This window comes from Monodelphis domestica, chromosome 4, assembly GCF_027887165.1.
Source record: "Monodelphis domestica isolate mMonDom1 chromosome 4, mMonDom1.pri, whole genome shotgun sequence".
NCBI classification, from domain to species: domain Eukaryota; kingdom Metazoa; phylum Chordata; class Mammalia; order Didelphimorphia; family Didelphidae; genus Monodelphis; species Monodelphis domestica.
In genome coordinates this window covers 404,934,320-404,953,241 of record NC_077230.1, presented here as the reverse complement: position 1 = coordinate 404,953,241, position 18,922 = coordinate 404,934,320, and the positions used below count along the sequence as shown (strand labels likewise).

The following is an 18,922-nucleotide window of genomic DNA, read 5'->3' as shown; positions in this document are numbered from 1 at the left end:
TAAATAGCAATTGCTTTTTGTTGTTGTTATTTATATTGCAAAGGGTGACTCTCTGGGTAGGGAGAGGGCAAAATATGGGGAAATACAGATCATATAAAAACAACAGTTCAATTATTTTTTTTTAATTTGCATTGGTAGAAGGAATTTCCATACTGGGATTTCTTCATTTCAATGAAATCATAGATTTAGACCAAAAGGAAAAAACAAAACAAACCCTTATCTTTCCATTTATATATTCTTGTTCCCTAATCAGGCTGTTCTAAATTCCTTTGTGTTACTTTTTTTTTTAAACCCTCACCTTGTGTCTTAGAATCACTACTGTGTATTGGTTCCAAGGCAGAAGAGCGGTAAGAGCTAGGCAATAGGGGTCCAGTGACTTGTCCAGGATCATGCAGCTAGAAAGTGTCTGAGGTCAAATTTGAACCCAGGACCTCCCATCTCTGGGACTGGCTTTCCATCCACTGAGCCACCCAGCTGCCCTGCTTTGTGTTCCATCTTAAATTTCTTTTTTTTTTTAAATTTCTTTATTTAGTTAGACTGTTTCTCCATAGTTACATGATTCAAGATTTCCCCCCCTTTCAGAGCCAACAAGCAGTTCCCCTGGATTATACATTGTTCAAAACCTATTTCTATGTTATTCATATTTGCAGTAGAGTGATCTTTTTAAAATTTATTTACTGAATTCATCTTAATTTTCTTGTTCCCCTTCCCCTTCCCACTGTACCCTCCTCCAGTTTGCTTCCATTGAAATCTAAAAACTTAATATAACAATGAGAACAGTGGTAGACTTGGTGTGGGGAAGATCTGAGTTCGAATGTGGTCTCTGACACTTATTAGTTGTCATCTCCCCACCTTACCCTCAATTTCTTCAACTATAAAATATGTATATGCAGATATATAACGTCTGTAGCATCTCGTCTGCCTCACAGGGTTGCTGGGAGACTCAGACCAAAGGATGTTGGTTAAGCATCAGCTCGCCTGGGATAGTTTTCTCAGCTGAAAGGTGAGTCTGAAGAATCCTGACAGGAGGGATCCATGCAGGACTGGAGAGCAGGGGAAGTTGGGAGCTCTGAGGGAAGGGGTTTGGGGATACAGAAACATGCCAAGTATGGGAGAAAGCGAAGCACTCTGCTTCCTCCAGTTCCTCATTTCCAACTCCATCTGGGGTTTCCTTGGCAAAAGATACTGGAGTGGTTGGTTTGCCATTTCTTTCTCTGTCTCATTTCACAGAGGTAGAAACCGAGGCAAGCAGGGTTATTAGCTGGCTTGCTTAGAGGGTCACTCAACTAGTGAGTGTCTGAAGCTGGATTTGAACTCATGAAAATGAGTCTTCCTGATTCTGAGCTCAGGACTCTATCCACTAAGCCATGGAGCTGCAGGCCAGATTTATCACTGAATCAACCATAACCAGGATTTATTTGAGCTTGCTGATCTGTTTGGGTGAACTTCCCGGACAGAACTTGCAATTTGACTCAATGTTCCTGCCTTGGAACATTTCTGGAACCTGGTGAATTTATCCCTCTCCATCCCCCTTCTACTACCACTTTTTAAATTATTTATTTATTTAGAATATTTTTCCATGGTTATATTCTTTCCCTCCCCTCCTCCTACCCCCTCCTGTAGCCAATGAGCAATTCCACTGGATTTCATATGTGTTATTGATCAAGACCTATTTCCATATTATTAATATTTGCACCAGGGTGATCGTTTAGAGTCTACATCCCCAATCCCATCCCCATGGAACCTTCTACTACCATATTGATACCTGACATATCTGCACTGCTTATCCTTTTGGAGTTTCCTGTTCTTTCAAATCTTTGTTTGCCACTTGTATCTTTATGATGAGTTTTATCTCCAAATAAAAGATAAGCTGACTTTTATTATATCCTGTTTGCTGCAGAGGAGAGAACAAAAGGAGAAATACATGGACTAGCCCAGTTTGCAGATTATGCTGGAGAACAGAGAGGCTGGTTTCTGTTCTGTGGCTAGAGGAGGGAAAGATTTCCTGGACTGGGAGCTCTGAGCTTACCATTTTCCATCTGATGGACTGGAGCATCAAGGCAGCCCAGTGGATAGTATGCCAGGCTTGGAGTCAGGAAGACTCATCTTCTTGAGTTGAAATCTAGCCTCAGACACTTACTAGATGTGTGACCCTGGGTAACTCATTTTACTCTGTTTGCCTCAGTTTCCTCATCTGTTAAAAGAGCTGAAGAAGGAAATGGCAAACTACTCCAATATCTGTGCCAAGAAAATTCCAAATGGAGTCATGAAGAGTCAAACACAACTGGTTTACCTCAGTTTTTTTCATCTGTCAAATGAGCTGGAGAAGGAAATGGCAAACCAATCCAAAATATCTGATCTCAGATACTATATGACCCTGGGCAAGTCACTTTACCCCATTTGCCTCAGTTTCCTCATCTGTCAAATGAGCTGAAGAAGGAAATGGCAAACCACTCCAGTATCTGTGCCAAGAAAATTCCAAATGGAGTCATGAAGAGTCAAACACAACTGGTTTACCTCAGTTTTTTTCATCTGTCAAATGAGCTGGAGAAGGAAACGGCAAACCACTCTAGTATCTTTGCCAAGAAAACCCCAGTCAGGGTCAGGAAGAGTCAGATGAGACTGAAATGACTCAACCACAACAAAATGATGAACTAGATGACCCCTAAGGTTCCTTTGAGTTATAAATCTATTATTCTCTGACTTCTAATTTATCTCCTAGCTCTCAATTATTAATCCCATGATTATGGAAAGGGAAGATTGGGGGGGGGGAGACAGGGGAGAGGCTGTTCTCCAAGGACCAGGAGTATATGTTAGAGATGAGAGAATATATAAGATCACAGATTTAGGGATGAAAAAACTTCAGTGGTCAGCTAACTAGTCCAGCCCCCTTATTTTACAGATGAGGAAACTAAAAGCCAAAGAGATAATGTGATTTGTCCAGGGGTCACACAGCTAATATAATAATAATTATATACATGTTATTACATATATAATACAAATATTATAATCATAAGTGTCAGAGGCAGGATTTGAATCCAAGCCTGGCTAAATCCATTATCCACCACACCCTGTTGCTGTCAAGGAAGTAAAAGAGACCACAGTGAAGGAAATGTGACATGAGGATGGTTGTTTAGAGTTTAAAGGGGATCCCTGCTAAGCACTACCAACAGAGGAAGGAAAAGTGAGATGGTTGAGGAACAGAGTGTACCCAAAGGAAATCAGGATGTGGGTTCATCACTTTGAGCACAGGATATGTCAGCTAGCCCCCCCACCTCCCCCCAGGCTCTGCTAGGAATGGTGAGAATGAACCCTGATAGCCCTGGAAAGGGCATCCTGCACACTCTTCCCCAGCCCCATTAATAACAGAAAACTCTTGTATTTATGGAGATGGACAGAGAGTGAGCTAGGGAGGTAGAGGCACGATCTCAGCTGAATCCTTTTCTCAGAGCTGTGTGCCTCCCTGTCCTTCTCCACAGAACCACAACAGGGTTAAAAAAGCTCTTTCCTCAAGGAGGTCCCGTGAAGTAAGCAAACAGTCCCTACTGTTACTTATGCATGAGGAAAGTGAATTAAAGGGAAACTGAGGCTGAACAAGATGAATCCAATTGCCTGGAATCACACAATATCAGAGACTAGATTTGAACTCATCTTCCTGACCCCAGGTTCAAATATTCTGTCCACTATGCTGCCATTATTGCCACTGTGCAAATGGGGAAACTGAGGTTAAATGGCACCATTCCCATTTTACAAATGAAAAAAGGAGGCTCAGGAACATGCAACTAGTAAGTCTTGGAGTTAGGAATTGCAGCAGGGGAGAGGGGCAGCTGGGCAGGGAAGGCATGGCGGGGTGAAGAATAAACCAGGAAAGGTGGGAGTCCTAGAGTATGGAGGACAGGCGCCCTGTCAATGAAGCCAGAAAGTCGCCCCAAGGGAAGCCTGGTTCCCCTGGTCTCTTCAGCCCATTGGACTAAATCCAGGCTGTCTGCACACTCCCACCCCTCCCGGAAGAGATTTCCCTGTGGTCCCCTTGGGGACGCTCCCATCCCCAGAGCAGGTGACTCTCCTGCCCCTGAAGAATTCCAGCCTCCAGTGAGAGATCATCTGGTACTACTCTGGCAGGTCCTTCCCTTTACTGGCCCACCCCCCGGGGCCCACAGCAGAGAGCCAGCTGTGGCTGTGAGGGGGTGGGGGGCAGGCATTGGCAGGAGCTGCCTGTTTCCAGTAGGGCTCTGCCAGCCGCCAGGGCCTTGCGTGACAAGTCTCTCTGCAGAAGCAGGCTGGGCTCTCAGCTTCCTAAGAGCTCCCAGGTTCAGAGCAGACAACAATTCCCCTCTGGTATGAATCAAGTCTCTCAGTGCAAAACCCTGAGCCCTGACTTACATAAAAACCGAGAGGGTCCAGACTCCTGCCTCTGCTGCCCCCAACAGTCCCTCTCCCTCCTTTCCCTCCCTGATGGGGACCCAGAACCAAGCAAATGCTCCCAACACTGCCCTAGGAAGGACACTCCATCGATCTGGGGAACCTAAGCAAGTTTTTGAATGTCTCAGCCTCAGTTTCCTTCTTTGTAAACTCATAGTTAGCTAGCATTATAGAGGAAAGTCTGTAAAGCAATTTCCATCAATTATCTCATTCCCCACCCTACCCCCCAAAAAAACAATGCTGTAAGCTCAGTGTTATTATTACCCCCATTTTATAGAGGAGGAAACTGAGGCTGAAAGGTTGTGACTTGCCCAGGGTTACTTAGCTATTAAGAGAGGATTTTAACTCAATCAGATTCCAACTAGAATGGACTAGATAACCTCCAGGAATGAACACCAAGTCCTCTGTGAAAGACACTTAAGATCTTTCTGTGTTTTTGCCCTGGCTGCTCCCTGTGCCCAGAGTGCTCTCCTTCCTCACATCTACTCATGGCTTCCTCAAATTCCTTCTAGACTCAGCTCAAGTCCCACCTTCCAGCCCGTTCCCCACTCTTTCTTCCACCCAGGCTGTTGGAGATTTCCCCTCGCAGATTACTTTGAATTAACTTTCCTGAATGAACAAGGAATGAAAAATTGAATGACTAAGACGTTATCAGTCACCTAGGGAGGACCTGAGTTTAAATCCAGCCTCAGACACATACCAGGGGCAGGACTGTGGACTGGTCCCTTGATCCCATTTGCCTCAGTTTTTTCATATGTAAAATGGACCAGAGAAGGAAATGGTAAACCACTCTAGTGTCTTTGCCAGGAAAACTCCAAAACAAAAGAGTCAGATACAATGGAAAATGACTGAAGGAGCACTTAGTATGTGCTCAGCACAATGCTGAGCCCTCAAAGTAGAAATACAAAATAATAATAATTCCTGCTGCCCAGGAGCTCATATTCTAGAAGGGGAAGACAACCAGCTTTGTGCAACTGATATGGAAAGTCCCTGTGGTCCCTAGGGTGTTTACAATGGCTTACAAAGGTCAAGGTATCTCTCTCTCTCTCTTAAACCCTTACCTTCTATCTTAGAATCAATACCAAATTATTGATTCCAAGACAGAAGTCAGGGCTAGGCAAATGGAGTTAAAGGACTTGCTCAGAGTCACAGCTAGGAAGTATCTGAGGCCAAATTTGAATCCAGGACCTCTCTCTATCCACTGAGCCACTTAACTGTCCCAGTGCATCTCCTTTAATAAAATTTCCATTAACAAAACCATCTCTTTTGATGTGAAACCTTTTGTTGATGCCAAGGACTTTAATGTTGAGAATCTTTTTTTTCCCCCCTCTGGATTGCTTCCCTATAAGTGTGACAAGGAAATCACTTTAAAAGACTGATATATATTAATTTAAGGTCGCCAAGGAATTCAGCTATGTAATTCCTAAATGAAAACTCAAGTCAGCAGTCAACCTTTTATGGAGTTTAATTACAAACAGGAGAAAGAAAGGTATTAGAGATAGAGAGAGAGAGGGAGAGAGAAAGGGGAGAGAAGGGAATAGGGCTTAAATACCCCCTCTGTTTAGGCTGGACCAAAAGGCCCAAGCCCTTAGATAGCTGAGGCAAAGAAAAGAGATCAGTCCCTATCACTCATATGACCAAAATGGAGAAACAGTCTCAGGGGCCTCCACCTCCAGCTTCCTTCAGAGCAAGCTTCTCAGAGCACCACCTCTCAGAGCCAAACCTCTCCAACCAACCACCCCCTGTCCTCAGACATCTCTATCTTTAAGGAAAACATCCAAGTTACCTCCCCTCAGTTCTCACATCTACCAATCACTGTCCATGTCTTCCCTGTGCCAATGGTGGCTCTAGCTTAACCCAAGACCGCCCAGAGGTCTGTGGCTTTGCACATGTCTGTTCAAGGTCATATTCTCAAATAATTAAATCTTGATCCTTTGCTGCAGCCCTTCCTAAATCCTGTTACCCTGAGTAGAGTGGAGATTGGAATAATTAAATTTTGATCTATGCTGCAGCCCTTCCTAAATCCTGTTACCATGAGTAGGGTGGAGATTGGAATAATTAAATTTTGATCTATGCTGCAGCCCTTTCCATTGTCAGCAAAAGGTTTCTGTCCTAAAGTAATCTTAAGAAGGGAGGAGGAGGAACCTCCCTTGCCAATGGGGTTCACATTCCAATAGAGTTCCCACTATCAGTATGAAATTTTCCAAGTATGAAATTTACCAATGGTGAAATTTCCAACATTTATAAGTCTAAGAAATTTTAAGGTTTACAATCCCCCCTGATGATCATTGGGAGACTAGTCTCCCCATTGATCATTTAACATAATCATTTTGTAGTTCTAAATGCACTTCTAACTATAGATATACACAATATTCAATTTTCTAAGAGAAATTAGAATAGTGAGAGAGGAAATAGAAAAGAAAAGAAAGCAAAACCAATGTTTTTCTAGGCACATTGACAGAAGGTGGCTAAGATGGCTAGGTTGTGTGCAGGGTCCATGGTCTGATGGGCACTGCTATTCCTAGGGCTCTTGGAATAACCTTACCCCAGCAAATTGGCAAATATGACAAAAGATGGGAATAGTCAATGTTGTCAGGGTTGTGAAATGATAGACACATTAGTATACTATTGATTGATCCTGGAAATTGATCCATTTGGCCAATTGAGACTCTCTCTCTCTCTCTCTCACTCTCTTTACCTCTTCCCCCCCTCTCCCTCTTTCTCTCCTTTCCTCCCTCTCTCTCTTTCTCTCTCTCTCCCTCTCTTTCTCTCTCTCTCTCCCTCTCTTTCTCTCTCACTCTCTCTCTCTCCCTCTTTCTCTCCCTCCCTTCCTCTCTTTCTCTCTCTCTCCCTCTCTTTCTCTTTCTCTTTCTTTCTCTCTCTCCTTTCCTTCCTTCCTCCCTCTCTCTCTCATCTTTTCTTTCTCCCTCTCTCAACTTCTCTCTCTAGTGCTCTCTTTCTAATTCTATCTTCTCTCCCTCTCCTTCTCCCTCTCTCTGTCTCTCTTATCTTCTCTCTCTCTCATTCTCTCTTTCTCTCTCTCATTTCTCTCCCTCTCTCTTTCTCTTATATGAAATGTACCTTGTTATTTACCTGTTTTCTCCCTCATTAAAATTAGATTGTAAACTCCATGAGTGCAGGGACAATTTTCTACTTACCTTTTTTTCCCTGCACTTAGCACAGTGTCTGGCACATAGTAGGTGCTTAATAAATGCTTATCAATTTGACTTGACTTGGTGTTGAACATACATAGATGTCCTCTCCTCTATTAGACTATAAGATCCTTGAGGGCAGGCACTGCCTTTGTAACCTTCTTTGTATCCTCAGCACTTATCACAGTGCCTAGAATACAGTAGGTGCTTAATAATTGCTTGTTGTCTTAACTTCACTAGTTGCTAGAAAATTCCTTATTTTGAGCCAAAATAGATAAATGGACTCCCTGGTTGCTCCTCCTTCTGCTCTCTGTGTTTGTACAGAACAAGTCTAACCCCCTTCACATACTAGAAGTTAATTAATGAGTCATATTGGAACCATCTTCAGGGAGGGGGTCCCGTGCAGCTCTATGATCCCTTTTAAGCCTTCTCTTTTCCAGACTGAGCATCCTCAGTCGCTTTCCCCTCATCCTGTTTGTCTTGCTTGGTATCCAGGCTATAGGCTAACAATGCGCACAGTGATCAATCCCATTTGCATTGGCTCCCCCTGACACTTGCAGGTGCCTGGTTGGGCAGGCGGAATGGGTGGCAGGGTTGTGAGTCTGGAATTGCTTTTTTCTTACCCACCAGATTTTCTAAATGCTGAACTCCAGACACATCTGCTTGGAGGACAGCCATCTTGCCCCTGAGCTGTCTGCAAGTCCCTAGATTAGGAAGAAGCCTGTGGAAAAATGGGACCCAGCCACCTGAATGGGATCCAACCTGATTATTCATCCACGTCTCTGTTGAGTTCCCTCCTAAGCACACGCCTGGAATGCTTTCATCCTTCTAGTCTGTTCTTGGTTTGTCCAAAAGGTGATTGGGCTGGAAGGACTCCACCCATGTCCCCCAAGCAGTTCCAGATCCACTAGTCTCAGGCAGTTCCCAATGTCCTCTTTTGTTCATTTTCAGGCCCTAAATACCTCCTTCTTTTCACTCCTCCCTGGGGAGATGGAAGCAAGTGCTCCCCCTCTCCCCCTACTGAACAAGCTACAAGGGCTGAAATTCATCTGGATCAAGGACCCTGGGTAAGGCACTTAACCTTGATGGCCTCAGTTTCCTCTTCTGTCAAATGAGCTGGAGAAGAAAATGGTAAATTATTCTAGGATCTTAGCTGTGTGGCCCTGGACAAATCACTTCACTCTGTTTACCTCAGTTTCCTCAACTGTCAAATGAGATGGAGAAGGAAATGCAAACCACTCCAGGATCTTAACTATATGACCCTGGACAAGTCACTTCACTCTGTTTACCTCAGTTTCCTTATCTGTCAAATGAGATGGACAAGGAAATACAAACCACTCCAGGATCTTAACTCTATGGCCCTGGACAAGTCACTTCATGCTATTTGCCTCAGTTTCCTCATCTGTCAAATGAGATGGAGAAGAAAATGACAAACTATTCTAGGATCTTAGCTGTGTAGCCCTGGACAAATCACTTCACTCTGTTTACCTCAGTTTCCTCAATTGTCAAATGAGATGGAGAAGGAAATGCAAACCACTCCAGGATCTTAACTATATGACCCTGGACAAGTCATTTCATGCTATTTGCCTCTGTTTCCTCACCTGTCAAATGAGCCAGAGAAAAAAATGGCAAACTACTCCAGGATCTTTGCCAAGAAAACCCAAATGGGGTCACAAAGAGTAGGACATAATTGAAACAACTGAACTGAAAGAAGTCTCTGAGGGGCTGTGATGCTATGGTCAAGAGAGCCAAGCTTCCTCCTTCCCACCTTCCCAAGAACTGGGACTCTCATAGATGCTGAGAGCAGAGGTATCCTCACACTCGGAGCTAGCTCAGAAAAGATCTTGACCCCGAGCCCTGGAGAACACACAGAATGGTCTTGGAATTCCAAGCTCCCACCAAGCCCAGTTTAAGTTCCATAGACTATGTGGAGTGCTTTCCAGTTCATGGGATGGCAAGAACCTCACAGGTCACCTGAGACAACCTTCTTATTTGACGGATGAGGAAACTGAGGTCCATGGAATTAAAACGACTTGCCTTAAATAGTAAACATCACAAGTAATATTTGAACCCAATATCAGGCAGCTTCTATTTCTCTTTGAAATTGTTTTTATTGCCCCTCTCCCTTAGAATATCAACTCCTTGAAAGCAGGGATTGTTTCTTTTCTTGGTTGTTTCCATCCTCAGACTCTAACACAGTTCCCGGTACATAGTAGGTGCTTAATTAACACTTATGGAATGAACAAATGAGCTCAACACAAGGCAGAGAGGAAAAGTGACCCAGGGAAACCACAGAAGAATTTTGACAGGTTGGAGGGAGGAGGGAAGGGAGGCTACCACAATGGAATCCACATCCAGTCAAGGTGTACATGGCAGGCCTCAGCCCCTTTCCCCAAACCACAGGGTTGGCAGCTGGGGCCAGAAGGGCCTCTCTGACTGTGGGGCCCTCCAGCCTCCCCCTCATCCCACATCCCAGGCTGGCTTCCCTCGAAACAGTCCTGTGTGTTTGCATGTAATCACCACAGCATCCGGAGGGGAAGGGGCAAATTCTGCTCTGTAGGCAGAAAATACATTTGGTTTAGGTTTAGTTTTTTGTTTTTTATCCTTCTTATAACCCCCTTTCCCACAAGTCCAGTTGGCTCCTCTCCCTTCTGCTCTTCTTTTTTTACCAAGCAGGTAAGTGGATAGAATGCTGTGCCTGGAATCAGGAAGATCTGAGTTCAAATCCAGCCTCAGACACTTAAATAATTTTGTGACTTCAGGAAAGTCATTTCACTTCTCTCTGCCTCATTTTTCTCACCTGTAAAATGGGGGAAATAATAGCATGGACTTCCCAAGGACCCAATGGGACATAAAGCATTAAATAAATATTAGCCACTATTATTATCAGCTCCTACCTCTGGCCAAGAGGAGCCAAGAGAAAGGTAGACACAGACCAGCTTCTCTGCTCCAGAAGCTAGATGCCTCATTTCTTCCCAGCTCCCATATTTCAAGGTTCCTTTGGTGACAGTCCTCACTTCTCCTTTCCAGTCAAAGGGGCTAGGATTCAGCTCCCAGGATGAAACAATGGTGCCCAGAGGTGTCCTGCAGCCTGGAGCCCAGGTCTCCTTTCTTCCCAATGCCAGACGTGTACCCTCAGAAGAACTGAGAGACTGGTGAGGCCATCTCCAGCCATGGAGGAAGAAGGTGTTTTCCCTATGGTCAGATGGGCAGGAACACAGACATTGTCTACTCCGGTAACTCTTGTAGTCTCCCAGTGCCAGGCATTTCACAGGGTCAAGGAAGGAAGGAGGGAAGGGATGGAGATGGAAACCCATCTCCAGGATTGCCACAGGAGGGCCAGCAGCTGTGTCTAGGCTGAACCACATTCCAAGGCCCCCTCCATTCCTACTGAGCTATTCAATGAGGATTCAGTTGGATTAAAGTGCTGGGCTCTTTCCAGGAGAGATCTAGCATTGTTCTACTCTCAGAGGAAGCAGGTAAGGCTCAGCCTCGTGCCAGGTGTGCTTCCTGACTGGCACAGAGATGAGTCACTGAGGAGGTTGTGAAGATGAAACACACTCCCTGGACTCCAGGTGCTCTCAAACTAATAAGCCTAGCTTCGGGATGATGCCCAGAGAAGCCTAGGAATTCTGCTTAGGGAGCCGGTGTAGACAAATGGCTAGAAGAGTGCTGAGATTGAAGATAGGAAGATGTAGGTTCAAATCCTGCCTTTAGTCTATACCCTGTTTCCCCATCCGTAAAATGAGAACTCCCCTTGAGCAATCCTCATGACCTCAGTCCCTAGCTGTTCGGATGCTCAACTCCTAGGAGCCACTTAAGAGACTCAGGGACAATTAGGACACATCAGACTCAAGGTGTCTTGGCTCAGTGAGCTACCTGGCAGCTGGGAACAAAAACAGGTCTCTTCCCTTGGCCAAAGTCACCTTAGCCTGCTTCTTGAAGGCAGGTCTTCAGATCAGAGTGGAACCAGGCACTAAATGAGTGGCTTCCAAATTGGGCCATGTGGGATACCCAGAGAGTGGGAAAATGGGTAGAGTCTCAGTCCCCCATTCTACTGCTTCCCTCCATTGCCCAGACTTCCAATCTCCTTCTGAGTCAGGTATGGTCCCCAAGTATGCCCCGTGTGTGAAGGAACCGGTGCCATTAGGAAACTGTCTACCTCCAATCCTCCAAAACAACCACATCAAATCACCTTGTAGGTCCCACCATTATTACCCCTCAGAGATCAGGTTCTTTGATCTCAGGCAAAGGCCAATTAGAAAGGGGAGAACCTCTGATTTTGAGTGGCATAGCTGGGTTGTCACCTGTATCACAGATCTCATTACTTTATCTTTCTCTCCCTGCACCCAACCATCTGCCAAGAACACCACCATTTTCCCAGCCTACCAGGGTCATAATCTCATTTCTGAAGGTTCACTTTCCATCACCCCACATATGCAATCAGTTGCCGTATCTTGTCCTCTCCTTTCCCAACATCTCTCACATCTGACCCCTCTCTGTTCACTCAGCTACCAGGCCACTTTGGTCCCTCATTACCTCTCCCCTGGATGCTTGCAATAGCCTCCTAATTAGTCTCCTTGTGGGATGTCTCTCCCCACTCTAATCCATCCTCCATTGAATAGCCAAAGTGATTTTCCGAAGGCACAGGCCCAACCCTAACATGCCGCCATTCAACAAACTCCAGTGGTTCCCAATTGAGTCTAGGTCCAAATGTCATTTGATCTTTATCTGGTGCCTTTTATGTCTATCTTTATGTGTTTTATGATCTATATGATTACTAGTATAGTATTGTATTATGGATTTAATAGAAATGTTAATAAAATCAATACTAAATAATAACTTGATGATTAGTATAAATATTAATAATAAAGAATAAATTAATAAAATAAATATATACTTATTGATGCTACATACCAAAGTTTTTCTATTGCCAGGGTTCACAGACAATAATTTGGAGATGACTAAGTAACCAAAGACCTCAAGGTCCCTTCATCCTGGGAGGCTCAAGGTTTTTTAAAATGTCCATATTCTGTTATCAGAACCATACCAAAAAAAGTCTGGAGGGTATAGAAAGTTGCTATTTACTATAAGGATATAGAAATGTGAGTCGTTATTATTATTATTATTATTATTATCACCATTTTGTAGATAGAGTACCATCACTGGAGTCAAGGAGACCTGGATTCAAATTCTGCCTCTGACACACTGGCTATGTGACCCAGGCCACTCTTTTTGTTGTTATCCAGATGTGTCCAACTCATCCTGACCCCATTTAGGGTTTTCTTGGCAAAGATACTGGCATGGTTTGCCATTTCCTTCTCCAGCTCATTTGACAGATAAGGAAATGGAGGCCAACAGGGTAAAGTGACTTGCTCAGGGTCACACAGTTAGTAAGTGTCTGAGGCTGGATTTGAACCTAACTCTTTCCTAATTCCAAGCCCAACACTCTATCCACTGTGCCACCTAGCTGTCCTCCTAAGACTATGTTACCCAGCAGATAGATTGATGGAGATTTTTCTTCATAGTTGAAATAATAGTTCTGGCTGAAAAAAGGGATTATGATTCTATTTTGAGAACCTTTGGGCTAGACAGTCTATAAAATTCCTTCATGCTTCAGGTTATGTGATTCCGATGACCTGAGGAGATTGAATTGGGGACAGCGATGGCATTTCTCCTTGGAAACTGGTTGACTGGGGTTGGGGATGGGACTTGGATAAAGGAATAAGTCTTTATATAGCAACATCTACTATGCGCTAGGCACCATGCTAAGTAAGCACTTTTTACCTAAATGTATGGTCCTGGGCAAGTCACTTAACCCCAATTTCCTAGCCCTTGCCACTTTTCTGCCTTTGGACCAAGATTTGGATAGATCCTAAGACAAAAAATAAGGTTTTGAAAAATAAGAAACAAATATGACCTCCTTTGAATCTCAGAATGACCCTGTGAGGGAGGTGCTATTATTCCTCCCACTTTATATTGAAAGGAAGACTTCCTCTGCCTCAACATCTCTTCAAGGAAAGCCTGACATTCCACAATGATGGCTTTATTTCTTGGGAGGATCACATCTATGCAATAAGAGTTTATCCTCTCCATTTCCTTCCATAGAGTAGAGATGAGAGCAACTGAATGGTTGAGCTGGAGGGGGACCAACTGAGGTGGGGGGACTCCAAAGGAACACGAAGGCTGCTGGACGTACCTAAAACAGTTCCTTTTGAACAAGGATGCCAAGGGCAGACTTGGCAGAGAGACTTGGCAATAGGACCGAGGTGAGGATTAGAGGGAATCACTTGGCCAGACTGTCTGACTTCAGGGGCAATGGCGGCCACCAGACTCTAAGGCATTTCATATACGTCTAAATCTGGGCTGCTGTAGCATCCTAAAGAGGACCTCGGAGGTCATCCGGGCCAGTGCCCTCCTTTGAACCAGTGGATCTGGATCGCTGGGGTCCATGAGGCTGGTCCCAGAGTCAGGAAGATCCGAGTTCATCTCTGGCCTCAGATGTAACCCTGGGCAAGTCACTTAAGCTCCAGAGGTCTCCGTTTCTTCATCGGTACAATAAGGGGGTTGGCCTAGAAATCTGAAGTTCTTAATCCTTATGCCAAAGATTTCTTTACTGAGTCCCTTTTCTGAATCACAATTACTTTTCAATGAATAAAAGAAATTAATAAGATCATAAAGGAAATGAATTCTATTGAACTACATTTAGCACAATCTTATTTTTTATTTAAAAAACAATAAATTCAGGAACCACCAGGGGAAGAGCCCCTGGATTAGATCTGCTCCAAGATCCTTTTTAGCACTAACATCTCCCAGACTTACAGGGCGATGATGGAGCCTCCAGCCACCCATCTGACGTTGAGGGTCCCATCTAGCTCTAAATCAGTGAGCCAGCGAAACCATGACCCAAAGGGCCTGTCTGTAGGCATTTGGACCAGGGTCCTACGGAAGCTGGAGTGATGAATCAGGAGCCAATATTAGCTCTATCTCCAGGTCAGCATCTTTCCTGCACAATCCTGTCATGACTCTCCAACCCAGCCCAGCTCTCATTCCATGATACAAGGAGGGAAACCCTAGCCATCTGCCCAGTAGCAACGCCCCAGAAACTGGGAAGGTCCCCTCTGGGAAGGTCTCCTGCTTCCTCCTTGTTCAGGGGTTTCGGTTGAGCATTTAGGGAAGTTTTCTTTTTTCTTTTTCTTTTTTAAATCCAAATCGGTCTCTCAGAGATCCCAGGAGCAGGGAATGTCACTGAGGCAGGGGACTAGAGAATAAATCCCCAAGTCTTGTTTGCCCCAGAAGGAAAGACCTTAGTTTTACATACTGGTTCCAAGAGACCTGATGGTACAATGGGATGGCCAGGCAACACAGGGAAAGAATAATCTCATGCCGTGACATCAAGACCCAGATTGTGACAGTTCAAATAAAGTCTAGTCACAGATTTGGCCTTATCAGAGTCAAAGAAAGTAGCTGCCCATAGAAAGTTGTTTGAGAATCCCTCATTAAAAAGCCAAGGGTAGGAGCAACTGGATAGTACAGTGGTTAGACAGCCAGGTCTGGAGTTGGGAGAACCTGGGTTCAAACATGCCCTTGGACACTTCCTAGCTGGGTGACCCTGGGCAAGTCATTTAAACTGCCCTTCTAAAGACAACTAAAGGGGTCAGTGGGGATATGATTGGGGATGTAGACTCTAAATGATCACCCCAGTGCAAATATCAATGATAGGGAAATAGGACTTGATCAATGATACATGTAAAACCCAGCGGAATTGCATGTTGGCTACAGGAGGGGAGGGAGGAGGGGGAGGGAAAGAACATGAATCATGGAACCACGGAAAAATTGTCTTAATTAATCAATTAAATAACAATTTCCAAAACTTGGAAAAAAAATAAACTGCCCTTCTGCCTTGGAATCAATACTTAGTATCAATTCTAAGAGAGAAGGATTAAAAAAAAAACAAATGAGAAAACGCATGACCTAGATAGATTATATTCACATTATCAACATAAATCTTTTTCTTATTTGGAGGGTGACTGGTTCTTACCTTTGTGATCCTGGAAAAGTCATCTTACCCCTCTTTGCCTTAGTTCTCTCATCTGTAAAGTGGGGATCATGAGGGCACCTACCTCGAAGGGTTGTTGTGAGGATCAAACGAGATAATAGTTATAAAAAGCCTTTAGCATGGTGCCTGGCACATAGCAGGAGCTATGTAAATATTTACTCCCTTCTTCCCTTTCCCTGGGCCAGATTTAGGGCCTGGATGGGAGACAGAAAAGAGTTCTGATGGGAAAAAAAGGTCTGAGAAAATCCAGCACATGGCCTGGAAGACCTGAGTAAGGGATGGTGGTAGAGACCCGGTGAATTCAGGGGACAATCGTTGGGCACAGAGGGGTCACAATTGAGAGTAGGGATGGAGGGCACCAAACAGGAGAGGGGATGGAGGTGATGGGGAACAGAGCTCCACTTTGCCCACTTGCAGGGCACCAAACAGGAGAGAGGGGATGGAGGCGATGAGGAACAGAGCTCCAAATAGGTGAGAGGGGATGGGGAACAGTGATCCACTTTGCCCACTTGCAGGGCACTAAACAAGAGAGAGGGGATGGAGGCGATGAGGAACAGAGCTCCAAATAGGTGAGAGGGGATGGGGAACAAAGATCCACTTTGCCCACTTGCAGGGCACCAAACAAGAGAGAGGGGATGGGGAACAGTGATCCTCTTTGCCCACTTGCAGGGCACCAAACAGGAGAGAGGGGATAGAGGTGATGAGGAACAGAGCTCCAAACAGGAGAGAGGGGATGGGGAACAGTGATCCACTTTGCCCACTTGCAGGGCACCAAACAATTGAGAAGGGATGGAGGTGATGGGGAACAGCGATCCACTTTGCCCACTTGCAGGGCACCAAACAATTGAGAAGGGATGGAGGTGATGGGGAACAGCGATCCACTTTGCCCACTTGCAGGGCACCAAACAGGAGAGAGGCCATGGGGAACAGAGATCCACTTTGCCCACTTGGTCATTTTAGCCAGCCCATTTAGATGAAAAGCATGTTTCCACAAGGATCCTCATTCCACCCTTCTTCTCCTCTCCCTATGAAGTGCTAGAGAACATATATTTATTTTTAAAAGTCAATTAGAGTGAATTCTCGCCATCTTTGGAGAATTCCATGATGGCGTTCTGGCCTTGGCATGGGTTTGCAAGGGGTGAGGGGAAGGAGGGGTTGCTTAATGCCCAACTTCTGTTCTGTGAAGGGGGTCCCTGGAAATGAGAACACTGTAAAAGACACCAACGGCAGCAACAAAATATTGACTTCTTAGTGTTTTTTAAATTCTTCCGTGATATCTCACATCCCCCACTTGAGCTAGGGAGGATGTGGGAATCCGTCTAGACATCCCTGCTGGAGCGTCCAGAAGTTCTGAGTCAGCGTGCAGCTAGAGCGTTCTCCCAAGGACAGGCTGTTGAGGCCACAGACTGATGCACCAGAATCATCCTGGAGAAGCGACATCTGAGAGCTTTTCCCAAGAGGTGTCTGTCTCCCCTTTGGCCCCGCAAGTAAACCCTCCTATAGGTGCCCTCCTGCCCAGCACGGGGCACGAGCCCCCCTCCCTAAGTCCCTCAAAGAGGATGCCGTCACCCCCTGTATTCCTATCACCTCCCAACTGCTCTGACTGCAGAGAAATGCTTCCAGCCTCTCAGAACAATTCACAATTGGCTCCATGTCAGCTGACCCAGAAAGATGGGGCTCAGTGGCGTTCTCCTGGACCCCTCTTTCTGGCCAGGCTCTCCCTCCTATTTGGGGAATGGATAAGGTAAAAGTATACTTACTAGTTCCCAAGCGAAGGTTGAGCCAGCTGCGTGGTGGAGACCCATATTTTGTCAGAACCGAACTCATGCTCCCGACTGGGGTTGGGGATGGAGGCTCGATAGCCAGGGGAGCTCCTAGATGAGGGGTGCTGGCCAGCCAATCCTGCCCGTTGCAAGCTCTCCAGTCAGGATGGCATCAGGACAGCCCTGCTCCCCGCTCTCTGACTGCAGGCACCTGGGGCCAGTGTGGCTCAGCTTTGCCAGGGAGCTGGCGGAGGGCTCCTTTCCGATTCAGCCCTGGTCTTGTTTTTGTGCCAAGGTTTCCCCGGGCACCGTCTACAGTTTAACATACGGTTCTTATAGCCAGTGCTGTGGGCACGTTCATCTGTGGGCACCGCTGGCTGGCTCTGCCTTTCAAATCAGTGTGACAGAAATTCACGGAGCCCCTCGCCCATGCCAGGCTGTCAGAAATCTGGGCTCTGAAAACTCCTTTTCTCTACAATTTCCAGAGAGGCCCCAAGCCCCTCCTCTGCCAGCCAGCCACCATCCTCCACTAAGAGGAAGTCCTTCAAGGTTGGTAGCTTCCCCAACCGGAGCCGCCTGGCACCTCGTGAGTCCCTGCCAGGCAGAAGCATTCGCAGCCCGCAGGATCCGATGTTCCAGCCCTTTATAAAGACCCAGACCACTGCGTTTGAAGCATCACAGCAGCATCATGGTGGGTTGCCGTGGGAACGCCTGGGCACATCATTGTCTGCCTGGCTCCTTTCCCCATTTCCAGATCTGATTATTCAGGTTGCCAGAATTTTCGGAATGGACCCCTTCTCTTGGAGACAACCAAGTTTGCCTCCTTCCTGGCGGCTCCCTCCTCGCCCACCCGCCCGCCACCTCCTCCCCAGCCCACCCCGCTCTCAGCCCCTCCTTTTTTTCCCTAGCAAAGTCTCGGAAATATGTTTAACTTAGCAGGGTCTATCTGTTCTTCACATGCATTTTTTTTCCCCTGGCTGCACAGATGGCCCCCATATTTATCTTAGCCACTGTTCAGGCTCGAATTGTCAGCCAAGGCTTTCCTCTGCTGCCAGGCCCAGCCATATGGGGAGAATTAAGACTGGATTAGCTAAAGCTTTAACTCTTTAAAGGGGAGGGTTATAGGCACAGAGTCCGTCTGTTTTCAAATGAGTCAGGATTTTAAAAAGAAAAAAAAGGGGAAAAAGCCCTCATGAGAGTGAAAGCAGCCGACATGCCATCTCAAGGGGCATAGCAGGGGCACTCCAAGGCACTTCCTCGGAGCCTGTTGGGATAAGAACGTAAAAGCCAACCAGAGACAACATGGCAGAGATGGAGAGCTCAAAGGGACCTTGAGGGGCATCTAGTCCAGCCTCCCCCTTTTTACAGAGGAGGAAACTGAGGCCCAGAGGGAGGAAGTGACTTAAGTCCATAGACTTAGATCTGGGGGACCCTCAAAGAGGTCACCTAGATGAACATCACCATTTCACCCAAAGCTCAGGGAAGTTATATCACTCGCCCAAGGTCCCACAGGTAACGTCTGAGAT

At 45.7% G+C, this 18,922-nt stretch overlaps 1 protein-coding gene across 2 annotated transcripts in view; it reads right to left on the bottom strand.

Annotated features, from left to right (window-relative positions):
- PLEKHG5 (pleckstrin homology and RhoGEF domain containing G5) overlaps positions 1 to 18,248 on the bottom strand; it is a 118,965-nt gene extending 100,717 nt beyond the window's left edge. The window contains exon 1 of one of the 2 annotated variants that reach the window (XM_056795913.1): positions 17,394 to 18,248. In XM_056795913.1, the coding sequence (XP_056651891.1) occupies positions 17,394 to 17,460 (67 nt within the window). In that variant the 5' untranslated portion in view covers positions 17,461 to 18,248. The remainder of the gene's footprint in view (positions 1 to 17,393) is intronic. The other variant, XM_056795911.1, reaches the window with a different exon arrangement.
- Between the last annotated feature and the right edge of the window lie 674 nt (positions 18,249 to 18,922).